Raw genomic sequence first — 17,008 nt, 5'->3', positions numbered from 1 at the left:
ATGAGATTTCTACAGGCAAAGCTATTACACAAACAGTTCTCTAAGTGTACTTGCTTTAACACAGTTTCAATGTAAATATGCTCATTGGCGTTCAAAGTTTAATGCAAAGAGAGATATTTTCTTTTACAGAATTATCTGTTTAAGGTCTACAACAAGCTTCTTCCCAGGTTGGTGACATCACTAACCCTAAAATTTACATAAACCCCACCCCCAAGAACACACAACAAAGGGGGTGAGGCCATGTTGGGCTGCTTTAGAGAAGAGGAAGAGTTGTTGTAGTAGAGTGTTGTTGCTATGTTCAATTCAACGCTGGATTTGCACAAAAGATTAACATGACGGCACATGCTAGTCGATGAGTTGAATCAACTCCACAGCAACTACATAAATTTATCCACTAACCGTTCAGAAACGTCCAGTTTCATTCTAAAAGTTGTAACTTCTTCCTGAGTCTCTCCATCAGTGTCGACTCCGGTTTGAACAATGTAAGGCTGAACACCGTTACTGACAATCCTCATTTTGGCTGCGTGAGATTCTCTAGCTTTGTTGTTGTTGAGCTCCGCCCTCTTCTGGAAAGGGGGCCGGGATCAGCAGCTCATTTGCATTTAAAGGGACACACACAAAAACGGTGTGTTTTTGCTCACACCCAAATGGCAAATTTGACAAGCTATAATAAATGATCTGTGGGGTATTTTGAGCTGAAACTTCACAGACACATTCTGGGGACACCAGAGACTTATATTACATCTTGTAAAAGGGGCATTATAGGTCACCTTTAAATATGAGGGAAGAACAAAACACTAAACTTGGTTAAGTTGACAATATGTAATTTGTAGTCTGACAAAATTATTTGGCAAAAAAAAAAAAAAAAATCTACAAACCACAGCTAGAGATTTTATTTTACTATGCAAATATTTCATTGGTTCTCTCTTGTTTTTGCATCTGTTCATAATTTCTGGCCAAAAATGATCGCACAATTTGTTATGTTTCATTGTGTTATCACAAATAAAACAATTGACTCCGAGCTCAACTATGCAATATGCTTACAAAATCTTTAACACATTTTTAATAATATTTGAATAAGGGGTGTCAATTTTCCTAGGCCAGACATCACTTTTGGCCACTATTGTGTGTGTGTATGTGTGTATACACCAGTCGCATGCATGTTTTTCATCACTCTTCAACATTTTTAACTGTTTCTCTTAGCCATGGAAACTAAAGACAATGTAAATGTTTCTGTGCATGAATATTTAATGAGGTAAACACTGAGGAAGTTTATGATTGGTTGACAGCTGCTAAACAGCTCACAGTAACATTCTAGCACTGAAGAAGTTTCACTCACTGCATCTGAAACTGCATACTGTCTTAGTAGGTACTACATATTATAAGAAATTTCTTTGCTACTATTAAAAAAAAGTATGAATGTGTGCAGTATGTTGCAATCTTGGCAGAAAAAAGTAGGTCATTTGGGTACTTTTTGTTTTATGAATATTATAAAATTTAGACATTTCACATTCTGTTTTTCACCTATATAGGAAAGTAGGGACATTCAGATGCTGGGACACTGTTTAGCTTTGACACCACAATTCATGTCTATCCTGGGAGCAGGGTTTCATGTTAAATCCCTCTTAATTGTTTGAATCCGTATCCAAGATATAACCATCGATTTTATAATTCACAACGCAAGCACGCACACTCTAAGTGACCTGTAAACAATCCAATACATCCAAATGTTTATTTATGAAAATCATTTCTCATGCTGAAACATCCACATTTATCTCTCTTCCCGTGCTCTGTTTCTAGTTTGAAATGAAGAGAGGGAGAAGAAGACAGAAAAGGAGTGGGTGAGATTCAGCGTGAATTCTCATGCGTCCCGGAATGGCAGGCTCGAGCTGTCATGCAGAGATGAACATCTTCATCTCCGGTGCTTTGAGCCCACGCAACAAGTAGCACCTCACAGTCCTTTTATTAAACCTTTCAGCTTCTTTTTAACTACTCACTGCATCTTTAATGGGCGAGGGAGAGAGATGACGACTGAAGGAAAAAAAAAAAAAAAACGGAAGCGGTGTTGGATAAAAGAGCCGAATGTGAAACATACATAAGAGTGGGAAACCTCATTATATTATGGCATGAGGAAAAAGAGCAAGGAATTCAGACTAGCTGGCGAGTACTCCTACTTAAATATGAATAAAATAATGCATGAGAGATGCTGCCTTTGTACACTGAGACAGCAAAGAGATCAATTCATTCAAGATCCCTGGAAACTGTGAGTCACATTTTAAAAGGCAGAAATAAACTTCTATTCAGTCTGGCTGGGTTTGTATGTAACGACCAAATAAGAGAATATGGCCAGTCAAACTGTGGTAAAATCATTCATAAAACATTATGAGCCCCATCACTGTCCAAGTCCACGTCCAGAGAAACCCAATGAGCCAAAACTCATTTCCGACATAAAACTACAAAAGTGACACAAGAAGACATAGTCGAAGCCCTGTTTCAGGTTCAAGACAAGTTAAGCTCCATCTACAGCATTTGTGGCTTAATGTCCATAACATTTTGTCCCCAATTTATCCTTTTCCTTAAAATAAAAAATGTGGTTGCAACAGTGCACTTACAATGGGAGTCTATGAGGCCATGTGTATGGGTCAATGACGTGATGCCCATTTTTATTTAAAAAAATACATAAATGTTGTTTGTATTAATATTCATTTTGATATTATTTGGGGGGACATAAAGTTAAAAATGTAATGTTAAACTGTCCATCATAATTAAGAAAAAAAAAAAAAAAAAAAAAAAAATATATATATATATATAAACACACACACACACATATATATATATATATATATATATATATATACTGTATATGTATGTAAGCAATAAGGTACGAGAGGCTGTGCTGTATCGTGAATAAGTCACGGCTGAAGGGCGTTGTTAGGCATGATGCGAAGCGGAGTAACCCCTTCAGCCGTTACTTATTCACGATACAGCACTAGCCTTAAATACCTTATTGCTTTTATAAAATGGTTACCACACAATACAAATATTAAAGCCAAAAATATGTATCAATGCTCTTCCTTCCGACAGAAAAAATAGTCCCTGACCGTGAACAGCAACAGAAGTTACATTATTACGCCATTAGATGGCGGCAGAGACTGTCTTTATGAGTGTGTCAGTCAGTAGCAAAGACTTTTACATTGAAAGACTGAATTGTTGTGAACACGGAACAAGGCGCAACTGACAAATGCTTTGACTAGCGCTGTCAGTCATGGGAAAACCCCTTAACTGTTAAAAAGACAAGATAATACATTGGAAATTTAAACAAATTTTTTTTTAGAGTGACCTGAAGGAAAATGCTGAATCTGAATGCAGGTAATAAACTCGATTGCTCGATCTCTTTCTCACAATACTTTTCTACATAATACAGTAAGCTTCAATGAACAATATAGATTTTGTGTAACCATCAAGAAAAAAAATCAAACTTTTTTCTTGATGGTTACACATGACATTTGAATTGAACATTTTTTAAAACATTTTAAGGAGTTGGAACACGTTTTACGTTCAACTTTATATATATATATATATATATATCAGTGCTTCCCACACCCAGGTATATTAACAGCCGCCCAAGTATATTTGGTGACACATTTTTGCTTTTATTGTTTTTATCCACTTTTACTTTTTTATCCGCCTGAGATAATGAAACCATCCGCGTTCGATTTAGAGGCCGTTCACGTCACGTCTAAAAACGCATGGAAAACGCCAGCCGCGGCACTTTCTCCTCTTTTCAAAAGCGCTCGTTGCTAAGCAACCATGAGCCGCGGGACATTTTTGCAGATTAAAAAAGAAAAACTGAAATATCACATGGTCCTAAGTATTCAGACCCTTTGCTGTGACACTCATATATTTAACTCAGGTGCTGTCCATTTCTTCTGATCATCCTTGAGATGGTTCTACACCTTCATTTGAGTCCAGCTGTGTTTGATTATACTGATTGGACTTGATTAGGAAAGCCACACACCTGTCTATATAAGACCTTACAGCTCACAGTGCATGTCAGAGCAAATGAGAATCATGAGGTCAAAGGAACTGCCTGAAGAGCTCAGAGACAGAACTGTGGCAAGGCACAGATCTGGCCAAGGTTACAAAAAAATTTCTGCTGCACTTAAGGTTCCTAAGAGCACAGTGGCCTCCATAATCCTTAAATGGAAGACATTTGGGACGACCAGAACCCTTCCTAGAGCTGGCCGTCCGGCCAAACTGAGCTATCGGGGGAGAAGAGCCTTGGTGAGAGAGGTAAAGAAGAACCCAAAGATCACTGTGGCTGAGCTCCAGAGATGCAGTCGGGAGATGGGAGAAAGTTGTAGAAAGTCAACCATCACTGCAGCCCTACACCAGTCGGGGCTTTATGGCAGAGTGGCCCAACGGAAGCCTCTCCTCAGTGCAAGACACATGAAAGCTCGCATGGAAGGACTCCAAGATGGTGAGAAATAAGATTCTCTGGTCTGATGAGACCAAGATAGAACTTTTTGGCCTTAATTCTAAGCGGTATGTGTGGAGAAAACCAGGCACTGCTCATCACCTGTCCAATACAGTCCCAACAGTGAAGCATGGTGGTGGCAGCATCATGCTGTGGGGGTGTTTTTCATCTACAGGGACAGGACGACTGGTTGCAATCGAGGGAAAGATGAATGCGGTACAGGGATATCCTGGACGAAAACCTTCTCCAGAGTGCTCAGGACCTCAGACTGGGCCGAAGGTTTACCTTCCAACAAGACAATGACCCTAAGCACACAGCTAAAATAACGAAGGAGTGGCTTTACAACAACTCCGTGACTGTTCTTGAATGGCCCAGCCAGAGCCCTGACTTAAACCCAATTGAGCATCTCTGGAGAGACCTAAAAATGGCTGTCCACCAACGTTTACCATCCAACCTGACAGAACTGGAGAGGATCTGCAAGGAGGAATGGCAGAGGATCCCCAAATCCAGGTGTGAAAAACTTGTTGCATCTTTCCCAAAAAGACTCATGGCTGTATTAGATCAAAAGGGTGCTTCTACTAAATACTGAGCAAAGGGTCTGAATACTTAGGACCATGTGATATTTCAGTTTTTCTTTTTTAATAAATCTGCAAAAATGTCAACAATTCTGTGTTTTTCTGTCAATATGGGGTGCTGTGTGTACATTAATGAGGGAAAAAAATTAACTTAAATGATTTTAGCAAATGGCTGCAATATAACAAAGAGTGAAAAATTTAAGGGGGTCTGAATACTTTCCGTACACACTGTATAATTGCTGTGTAAATGGATTTATGCCACATCTGAGCAGCATTAAACTATGGAAGCTTGTTTCCACCACTGAATAAAAAAATAAAAAGGTAATTGTGACCTTTTTATCTCACAATTCTGACATTTCCCCCTCACAATTCTGACTTTTTTTCCTCGCAATTGCAAGTTTACATACATAAAACCTTCTGGAACAACCTAGAGAAAGCTAAACTGAATACAAAAGTAAGATTATGTGTATCCTCAAACCTGTGAGACCTTGCCACATGACAGACAAAAAAACTCCCTAAGAGAAGTGGAAGGTGACCTAAATGCTCCTAAAATCAAAACAGCCTGAGGGAAAACTAAGCTTCGTAAAAACAAATGCCAAGGTATATGATTTAAGAGTAGTCCCTGCTGCATCGTAGATGTTTGTAGTGCATACTTCACCAAGTCTACAGGGGGAATTACAGCAATATCTGCGCTAACAACCCAAGAAAGCTGGCTCAGGGTGACGTCAAAGCAGCTCTGTGTTGCAAGGGGATCTGACAGACTGTGAACATAAACGCTCTCATTCACACAAACTCAGGCCCCAGAGACATCTGAAACATATCTTTGATGTGAAAAGGATCATCTGCAGCTTTACTGATCTACAAGTCATCTTGTCAGGAAGCTTTCGTGTCCGAAACGGTGTTTCCCTCTTGAATTCCTTCTGAAGAGTAAGTTTGTGTGTTCTAGCTGTGCGAAAGGGCCATGAATGTACATAAAGCTACACTAAAAGCAAGAAACGACTGCTTTCATCTTTAATAAACGAATTATGAATTATTTTATGGATATTTATGCAAGTGTGGGTATATGGAAAGTTTTGAATTTCAATACTATATGTTTTCCATCCACATGGGAATACTGCAAAGTTGACATGAGACAGAAGTTGCGATAGTCTGTTGTTACATACATCTGAGTGAAACGGCTTCTGGAACAAGAATCAACATAGGGCGGGACTTGATTTTGTCCATGGGGCATTGATTGGATGTTTGAATGGTTGTGGTTTGCTACTGGTCAATCTCAGGTGAGTGAAAGGTTGCCCCGCCCTCGCACCAGTAAACACAATGTAAACTGGGTCATGTTTCCAACTAGCATCAAACAGGAAAAACTGGCCCATAAAGAATTGCAATGTTACAGCAAACGCTGAATAGCTGATTAGAACATAAAGCACAATGGGTTACACTTTATTTCAGTAGTCCACTTTAGACATTTAAGTAACTTTGCAACAACATGTCATCTAACTCATTAATTTGCAACTATGTCAACTAAGTCTGTTAGGTTATAGTGTTAGTATAATAAGTTTACATGTACTTGAAAAGTTACTTAAAGTCAGTAGAATGTCTGTTGGGGAACCATTACAATGACAAGCAGGACTCCTTTTTGAGACTTTCTGGGTAAAAAAACTTCACCTGTCAATTCATATGACATTTCAGCGTTGACCAGAGAAGACCGCTGAGGGAGTTTGGGAATCTTACGTCAGAGGAGATGCACTTTGCCTACGGCCTTTCTCACCATCTCATGTCCGTACCTTCTCATTCATAAAATTTCCCTCAGGACTACATTCCTACATCCTGCCCGGCTCCGAGATGGAGGACAGGGAAACTCTGAAGTATGTTGTATATGTTTCAATAAGGTTACAGGTGACAGCCACCAGGCTTGAAAAATCATCTGAAGTTCACATCTTATCAGTTCAAACCAAACTAACCAACCTCACTGCACAAGACGAGAACAGATATGTGGAAGTGACTGTAGGGCACAATGTCTATAGTATTGCTTTACAGGACTCTAACATCTAACATCCAACATCTTTACAAAAGAGTTGATACCTTAATGTGTTTATTTCGGAAGATCTGTATTTATTCTTTAATTAATAGTCACATTCATTTGTGTGTCATTTCTTGACAGTATTTAGTACATTTATTTTAATGAAGCCTGTTTTTTAAATGACAATGAATTTTTTATGAAAAAGGAGAAATGTTAGTATTTACTGCTGTTGAGGAATTTTAGATGAATAAACAAAGCAACAGGTTAAATCTACACTCAAAAGTAATTCAGGGGACCTGTTACCACAACTTAAATAAATGCATGATTGCAAGTTACAAATTATAATTTATTGTTTTAATTAAACATTTCAAGTTGCAAACATTATTTTGTAGAGTTCTGTTGAAATAATAATGTTGATCATTACATCTACTTAATATCATCTGTAATTTAAACTCAAATTTCTGCGTTTTTTTTTAAAAAAAATTAAGTTGTAGTAACGTAATGAAATTGTCTTGATAACTTTGGAAATTAGGCAGTGGATTTCTAGTTCCCAGCATGCTTTGCATAGGACTGGATAAGGAGAAAAATGTTGAAATTAAGTGTTATTTTCAGCCTGGTCTCATTAGAAAAACGTACTAGTGGGAACGTTTTCGCGAGTCGCAAAATACGTACCAATGTGTACATATCACTGCAGTTTCAATGTGAACTGTCCACTGAGTGGCGCTGAAAGCGTGTTTATTTTTTGGCCGGAACAGATAAACATGAATATGGTACATTTGACGCTGACGTTGGTTTTTATACGAATCACCGCAGTTCTGATTTGAAATTTGTTCGTTGAGTGGCGCTAAAAGTGTAATGCTCCATTACGTTTTAAAATAATGTATCACCAACACTACACCTAAACCTAAACGATAGTGTTAACAAAAGCAAATGTGACATAAAAAGCATCCGTAATCATGCCTTTCTAGCTTGTTTTGAGCTCTTATCTTTGAGTTATTTTACCCTGACTTGTCTTTCACATGATTCGTACCCAAGCCAACTCTGTATCAGCTGAGCTACCGAGCAAGCTTGTTATGTTAGAAAAGCGAAACATATGGAGCTGGTTAAGCGATGCAAAGTCCAAAATACACTACAGGTGCTAGTCATATAATTAGAATATCATCAAAAAGTTGATTTATTTCACTAATTCCATTCAAAAGTGAAACTTGTATATTATATTCATTCATTACACACAGACTGATATATTTCAAATGTTTATTTCTTTTAATTTTGATGATTATAACTGACAACTAAGGAAAATCCCAAATTCAGTATCTCAGAGAATTAGAATATTGTGAAAAGGTTCAATATTGAAGACACCTGGTGCCACACTCTAATCAGCTAATTAACTCAAAACACCTGCAAAGGCCTTTAAATGGTCTCTCAGTCTAGTTCTGTAGGCTACACATTCATGGGCAAGACTGCTGACTTGACAGTCGAAAAGACGACCATTGACACCTTGCACAAGGAATGCAAGACACAAAAGGTCATTGCAAAAGAGGCTGGCTGTTCACAGAGCTCTGTGTCCAAGCACATTAATAGAGAGGCGAAGGGAAGGAAAAGATGTGGTAGAAATAAGTGTACAAGCAATAGGGATAACCGCACCCTGGAGAGGATTGTGAAACAAAACCCATTCAAAAATGTGGGGGAGATTCACAAAGAGTGGACTGCAGCTGGAGTCAGTGCTTCAAGAACCACTACGCACAGACGTACGCAAGACATGGGTTTCAGCTGTCGCATTCCTTGTGTCAAGCCACTCTTGAACAACAGACAGCGTCAGAAGCGTCTCGCCTGGTCTAAAGACAAAAAGGACTGGACTGCTGCTGAGTGGTCCAAAGTTATGTTCTCTGATGAAAGTAAATTTTGCATTTCCTTTGGAAATCAGGGTCCCAGAGTCTGGAGGAAGAGAGGAGAGGCACACAATCCACGTTGCTTGAGGTCCAGTATAAAGTTTCCACAGTCAGTGATGGTTTGGGGTGCCATGTCATCTGCTGGTGTTGGTCCACTGTGTTTTCTGAGTCCAAGGTCAACGCAGCCGTATACCAGGAAGTTTTAGAGCACTTCATGCTTCCTGCTGCTGACCAACTTTATGGAGACGCAGATTTCATTTTCCAACAGGACTTGGCACCTGCACACAGTGCCAAAGCTACCAGTACCTGGTTTAAGGACCATGGTATCCCTGTTCTTAATTGGCCAGCAAACTCGCCTGACCTTAACCCCATAGAAAATCTATGGGGTATTGTGAAGAGGAAGATGCGATATGCCAGACCCAACAATGCAGAAGAGCTGAAGGCCACTATCAGAGCAACCTGGGCTCTTATAACACCTGAGCAGTGCCACAGACTCCATGCCACACCGCATTGCTGCAGTAATTCAGGCAAAAGGAGCCCCAACTAAGTATTGAGTGCTGTACATGCTCATACTTTTCATGTTCATACTTTTCAGTTGGCCAAGATTTCTAAAAATGCTTTCTTTGTATTGGTCTTAAGTAATATTCTAATTTTCTGAGATACTGAATTTGGGATTTTCCTTAGTTGTCAGTTATAATCATCAAAATTAAAAGAAATAAACATTTGAAATATATCAGTCTGTGTGTAATGAATGAATATAATATACAAGTTTCACTTTTTGAATGGAATTAGTGAAATAAATCAACTTTTTGATGATATTCTAATTATATGACCAGCACCTGTATATTGGGACACCCCTCCAAATCATTGAATTTAGGTGTTCCAATCACTTCCATGGCCACTGGTGTATAAAATCAAGCACCTAGGAATGCAGACTGCATCTACAAACATTTGTGAAAGAATGGGTCGCTCTCAGGAGCTCAGTGAATTCAAGAGTGGTACCGTGATAGGTTGCCACCTGTGCAGTAAGTCCATTCGTGAAATTTCCTCACTACTAAATATTCCACGGTCAACTGTTAGTGGTATCATAACAAAGTGGAAGCAATTGGGAACAACAGCAACTCAGCCACGAAGTGGTAGGCCACGTAAAATCACAGAGCGGGGTCAGCGCATGCTGAGGCGCACAGTGCACAGAAGTCGCCAACTTTCTGCAGAGTCAATAGCTACAGACCTCCAAACTTCATGTGGCCTTCAGATTAGCTCAAGAACAGTGCGTAGAGAGCTTCATGGAATGGGTTTCCATGGCCGAGCAGCTGCATCCAAGCCTTACATCACCAAGTGCAATGCAGCGTTGGATGCAGTGGTGTAAAGCACACCGCCACTGGACTCTAGAGCAGTGGAGACGTGTTCTCTGGAGTGACAAATCACGCTTCTCTGTCTGGCAATCCGATGGACGAATCTGGGTTTGGCGGTTGCCAGGAGAACAGTACTTGCCTGACTGCATTGTTCCAAGTGTAAAGTTTGGTGGAGGGGGGATTATGGTGTGGGGTTGTTTTTCAGGGTTTGTGCTTGGCCTCTTAGTTCCAGTGAAAGGAACTCTTAATGCTCCAGCATACTATGACATTTTGGACAATTTCATGCTCCCAACTTTGTGGGAACAGTTTGGGGATGGCGCACCAGTGCACAAAGCAAGGTCCATAAAGACATGGATGAGTGAATTTGGTGTGGAGGAACTTGACTGGCCTGACCTCAACCCGATAAAACACCTTTGGGATGAATTAGAGCGGAGGCTGCGAGCCAAGCCTTCTCGCCAACATCACTGCCTGACCTTACAAATGCGCTTCTAGAAGAATGGTCAAAAATTCCCATAAACACGCACCTAAACCTTCCTAAAGCCTTCCCAGAAGAGTTGAGGCTGTTATAGCTGCAAAGGGTGGGCTAACTCCATATTAAACCCTATGGATTAAGAATTGGATGTCATTAAAATTCATGTGCACGTAAAGGCAGGCGTCCCAAAATTTTTGGCAATATAGTGTATATTCGTTTACAAATCGTGCACTTTGGTAAGAAGCATTTTGAAGTCATAATATAATATTGTGCAAGGAGACGTGAAAACAAGTCTTTATTAATCCATAATCTGAACCTGTAATCATAGCTGTGTATGAAAACGATTTAAAGTGCTTGCTGTTTTACTGCCTCTAGTGTTCATTTCTGTTGGAAACTGCAGTGATATGTACGCATTGGTACGTATTTTTGCGACTCGCAGAAACGTTCCCACAGTTACGTCTTTCCATGAGATCAGGTTGGTTATTTTATGTGAAGGTTGGTTATTTTATGTGTTTTTTAGTGAAGAGAAAAACCTGTTAGTGTTTAATGCTGTTATGTTTGACATTTAAAAGAGTTTCTGTAATTCTGTGAAGTTTTTGTGGTTATCATTGTGCTGAAGAGTAGATACATGAAGGTAAACACTACATTGACTCTAAAAGCAATGACTGCGCTAATGCCAGTGACAAGTAATATCTTACTTGTTCATTAAATATACATGTTAAATAAGTTATGTTAGCATGTGCTATGATAGCTGTTGACTTGAACTGAAATAGATAAGATTAACTGATTCCAGGGCTACAACTCTGGTAGTTGGAGCGACTTTATTTTTTTTGAGTAATCAACTTAAAAATTTGTGTTTCTGCAACAAATTATTAAATTACTCTAACTCAAAGTAGCTTGCTGGTGGAACGTAAATTCACTCAAAGTTGTCATAACTCTAAAGAAATGATGCAAACTGTTGTGTTATTTTTTTTTTTTTTTGAGTCAACACATTATTTTTTAGAATAATGTAATTCTTGCTTAAACTCTGACAGGGTGATTGCCTAACCCTGAAGAGGTTTATTTTGTGATTAATGAATGACTGACTGTATACTATTGACACTTATTACACAGCTATTTGCCAAATAAATAAATAAATAAATGGACATGGAATATTGATTTGATCTGAAATTATTTTCACGAAACAAGCAAAGATATGCAGGAAATTGGTTGTGTGGAACAATTACTCAGCTGAGCAGTCATTGAGATAACAAAAATAAATAATAAAAAAGAAGAAAAAAAAAACCTGACCACAGAATGCCAAAAATGATCAATCATAATCAAGTATTCTGAGCCTTGTATAATTTTATATGCATATTACATATTGTGGATGGATAGATGGATGGATAGACAGAACAAAAAGGACGGACGGACGGACAGACAGGCAGACAGACAGACAGACAGACAGACAGACAGACAGACAGACAGAAAGACAGACAGACAGACAGACAGACAGACAGACAGACAGACAGACAGACAGACAGATAGATAGATAGATAGATAGATAGACAGACAGATAGACACACTATTGAAAGAATTGTCTGGAATGATTCATTGTGTATTTCTAACCATTGAGTTATAATTCATTACTTTTAAACACAGAAACTAAAGCAGTGCAAAGCACACACAGACTCTTCACACTTCAGAAAGTTTAGATGTAGCATTCAGAGCTGGTGTTGTTCTCTGGGTTTGACAGCTAAAGAGCAAATAATGTGCATCAGCGTTTATGCGTTCTTGCAGAATACATGGACAATCACATAATGTTCTAGAAGATGGTAAAAATCAATGTGTTATTATGGAACACATCAAACCCGCTAACATCAGGAAAAGAACGATTCACAGCAGCGAGGAACTCTACAGGGTGGGCTGATTCACTGAGCTGCTCTATAAAACTACACACCAAGAACTATAGAAACAGTTACTCTGATAATAGAATTACAGATGGTTAACTTTAATTGGTCATGAATCCTAACCATTACTTGTATTATTTGCTTACTTTTACTATAGCTAAAGTGGTGAAGACTTTTTAAATCAAACTAGTTTGTTTTTTGGACATTATTTACTCACATATGTCAGTCCAAACCCATTTGCTGATGATTTTTGTTTTTGTTTTTTTTTGTGGAAAACTTTGTTACACAGCTCTTGCCATACAATAAAAGCCTGTTCACTCAAAGAATGATAATTACAATGATAACTATGAACATAAAGCTTGACAAATTATTGTAACTGAGAAAAGTGGAAGTTTAAGATATTGTACACCTCCAACAAAGACAGAATCTATCCCTCATCCAGATTCCAAAACAGTGTGTAGACGCCACTGACGGCATTAGTTCAAAATATTTATTCATTTATGTATGTATGTATGTATTTATTTATATTTTTAAATTATTTAATTCTGGATGAGAACATGGGCTAGACATAATCTTTGGGGAATTTCCTCACTTAAAGTATGACTTCAGAAGACCTATATATATATATATATATATATATATTGTGTAGTACAACAGTATTTTATAACAGTACTATAGTACTTTTTTGATGTTGTTTTTTAAGAAAAAAATAAGAGAATACAGGTTTGAAATGACATTTGGAATAATGTGAGCAAACAGACATTAATAAATATATAGTTTTTTAGGGTCATTATTCAATTTAAAATATTCATTTAAATTAAATGATTTATTGAATATTTATATGAAATTTAAGCAACATTCTGTATAGCTTTCATAAGGATATGTGCGAGTATGTGGGTTTGACCATTAACAAGAATGGATTCAAATTATTTTTTAAATTAGTATATTTATTATTATTTTTATTTTATATTATTTAGCTTAGTTAGTATTTTTTATTTATTATTTATAAATAAATAATTTAATATCTAAACATCCTTATAAACAAGATACATTTATTAATGGTCTCAGATATTAAGACCTGTTTTTAAAGAATGTATTATGAATTACTTTTATCTAATACAACTTAGCTTCAGAAGTAAATTTATCTTTAAGGATAACATATTCTTAAAAATGTTTTTTTTTTTTTTCCTCAGTGTGGGGAGTCACACAAAGAGTCTGTTGCAATATCGGACTGATTCATGCTTTAACTATTCTAAAGAAGCACAAATACTCTTTTAGCGTTCCCACATCATAAAATGTTCACCTTAGCTGGTCAGATTCAAGAGAACCGCAAACTCAGCTAACAAGAAGCTTTTGCCAAGGGCCTTTGGTTTAAATAAAGGGGGTTATTTTGGGAAATGCCTCACAATACACTGTCCTACACAATCGCTAATGAGGCAGCTTCTCGCAATCAGCGGCACAAAAACATCCTCTGAGCCCTTTTCGTTCTCGCTCTCTGGTGCCTTAAAAAAAGCTGGACGATGTTTCTTAACATGCATTCCTGTAGTTTTGCCCACACAGGCATCCCTGCGAACGCCTGGTCATTAGTAATTTGTCGATTATGTAATCCGATAACCCTCATTGCTGTCCGATTGTTTCAAAAAGCCATTTTGGTCTCAATTCAGCTCTGATGCGTGCACCCCTGACATCCATTACATAATTCTTGCTTACAGTCGACGGCAGCTAATGGCCAATTTCGTGCCTATGTTGTTCAGGACTCTGGTTCTGTAGTGCCTCACATTTGATGTGAAAAATGACACTGATGTTTAAAGGAATAAATAGCGAGGTACCGGACTGCTGTGCTAAAAAAAACGAACAGCTTATCTACTGCGAAATGTTTGATAACAGTACAAAGTCACCAAAGGCGGGAAATGCTCCACATGTGCAGCTGCTGGTGAGAAAAAAAGTCTGAAAACATGGACAGACAGTGGTGTTATATAAATAGCTGTACAAGATTAGAGGCCTCAAGTATGCGTTGTGGTGTTTTAGCAAATTTATGGGTCAAGGACGAGGAATGCGGAATGGAAAAAGGTGTTTGTTGTGGTTTCTGCCCCTTTTTTTCCAGAGAAATTCTTGACAATCATCCTTGATTTGGCTCGGATGGAGAAAACATGCAAACAATGAACTGGTAAACAACCTTTCGTGGCCATCAAAGGACCCGCCTGATTATCCCGGTATCACTCCAGAGACAACTGACACAGAATGTATTTGTTTTGTGGTTGTGGAAGCATGCAGAAAGCATGGAGTGCTCTTCATTCAAAAACATTTTTGGCGCACGTGAAAAAGATAAAATTGGGGGGACTGTGAGGATGAAACTTTAAGGACTCTTTGTACACACAGACAAAAGGATTAACCGACTAGCCATGACAAAACCATTAGCGGTCCTTTCCTGCCAGTGTTTGCTTTTTAGTCACTGAAGGGACAAAGCATAGATCATTAGCAGGGGTCGTTCACTGGTGTCTACGTAAGTGGCATGTATTTGTGTGTTTACAGAACTGCAAACCGCAACTAAATTCACTGTTAGTAAAACCACCTGTCTGGAGTGAGTCCATCAGGGTCTGACATTTGAAGCACCACGAAAACAGCGGGAATCAAATCGCTGAGAACAAATGACTGTACATTGTCTTGGCGACAGCCAACATCTGCATTTAACCTTTCTAAAATGTTGCCTATCCGCTCAACATTCTTTTCTAGGGGCAAAAAGCTCACCAGACCGCAGACCTGTCCATTTTTGGGGATCGATGATGGCTTGTTTTAAATATGTGGACGATCAAACGAAAAGACGAGTTCAGAAAGCGTCTCTCTGGGACTCTCACACCGAAGAATGAAAGAGCATGGGGTGACTTTTGTGTCAATGCAGAAACCTTTACTTCATTGAACAGACAAAGACAAGTCAAAACAAAACATCAAAATAAATGATTCTCCACTGATCGATACAAGAGAGTCGCAAAGGGAAGTAGACCTCTTCAAAGTCCAATGGTCTGGATGATGAGATTAAGTGTCTAGAGAGTTGGAGAGATAGTATAGAAAAGCAATAGAAAGTTCAAGTGTAAAGAGGTTAAAGGAAGAGCTCACCCAAAAATGAAAATTATGCCTTTATTTACAACAAACCTCATGTCATTCTAAACCCATTTGGTTCAAAAGACTTGGAATATACGCTCTTATATAAAAAGGTTTAGTGGGGTTCAATATAGAACTAATAGGGTTCTTGACTCAACTTTAAAGAATGCTTTGTTCCAAAAAGGTTCTATATAAGGAAAAAAATGTCTTTGCATTGCTAAATTCTTGATAAAGTGTGTTTACAAGCTATTTAATTCATAAAATTTAATTAAAATGAATTAAAACAAAAGTTATTAAAACTGAATCCATGAAATGATCCCATAATTGGAACCCCTAAAAGGTTCTGTATATGAAGTGCCTGACAGAACCCTGTAAGGTTCTTAATAGAACCTTTTCTTCTAAGAGTGTACGTGCATGAAGATTCCCTTTTGTGTTCCAGTAAAGAAGTTACATGCATGTTTTGAGTAGTAATAACAGAATTGAAATTTTTGGGCGAACTATTCCAGAAACTGGATGTGTTCCCAATATGCAAGAATACCACATCTCAGAAATAGGTGCTTAAAAGTGATCGAAATGAAGGACTGCAGGGAATGTTTTGCACTTCAGCAACAGCAAATTCTATACAAACCTGGCACTGCTATCCTTCCTGATGTTGGGTGGTCCATTTCCAAAATAAGGCCATTGTGAGCAACCTGGGAATGGAGACAAAAGAACATGAGCCACAGACAATTACTCATGCCATGTTTTTACACTCCTTTTCTTGAAGCTATTAACTCACTGTCTTCTCAAAGACCACACAAATTTGCCATCTTACCTTTAAATCTTTAACATTGAGACATTGGTTAAACTGACAGACACGCCAGCTCAAGATTTATGAACCTTGAAAACATGTATCACAGTTTCCACAAAAATATGAAGCAGCAAAACTGTTTTCAACTTTGATAATAATCAGAAATGATTCTTGAGCAGCAAATCAGCATATTAGAATGATTTCTGAAGGATCATGTGACACTGAAGACTGGAGTAATGATGCTGAAATTCAGCTTTAAAATATATTTCAAACAGAAGGGATAGTTCACCCAAAAATGAAAACTTTTTTTCCCCTGTGAAATGCAAAAGGTGATTTTTTTAAGAATATTCTGAACATTCTTTTCCATATAATAAATAAAAAGGTGACTGCGGCTGTCAAGCTTACAAAGCACAAAAAAGCACCATAAAAGTAGCACGTACCTTTT

General features: G+C 38.1%; 1 protein-coding gene across 1 annotated transcript in view; it reads right to left on the bottom strand.

Annotated features, from left to right (window-relative positions):
• The window catches only part of sugct (succinyl-CoA:glutarate-CoA transferase), a 164,632-nt gene that overhangs the window by 11,998 nt on the left and 135,626 nt on the right, over positions 1-17,008 (bottom strand). Inside the window, exon 13 of the mRNA XM_051882699.1 lies at positions 16,402-16,465. Coding sequence (XP_051738659.1) covers positions 16,402-16,465 — 64 coding nt within the window. The remainder of the gene's footprint in view (positions 1-16,401; positions 16,466-17,008) is intronic.

Source organism: Ctenopharyngodon idella, chromosome 23, assembly GCF_019924925.1.
Source record: "Ctenopharyngodon idella isolate HZGC_01 chromosome 23, HZGC01, whole genome shotgun sequence".
Taxonomy (NCBI): Eukaryota; Metazoa; Chordata; class Actinopteri; order Cypriniformes; family Xenocyprididae; genus Ctenopharyngodon; species Ctenopharyngodon idella.
This window is presented reverse-complemented; position numbering and strand designations above follow the sequence as displayed.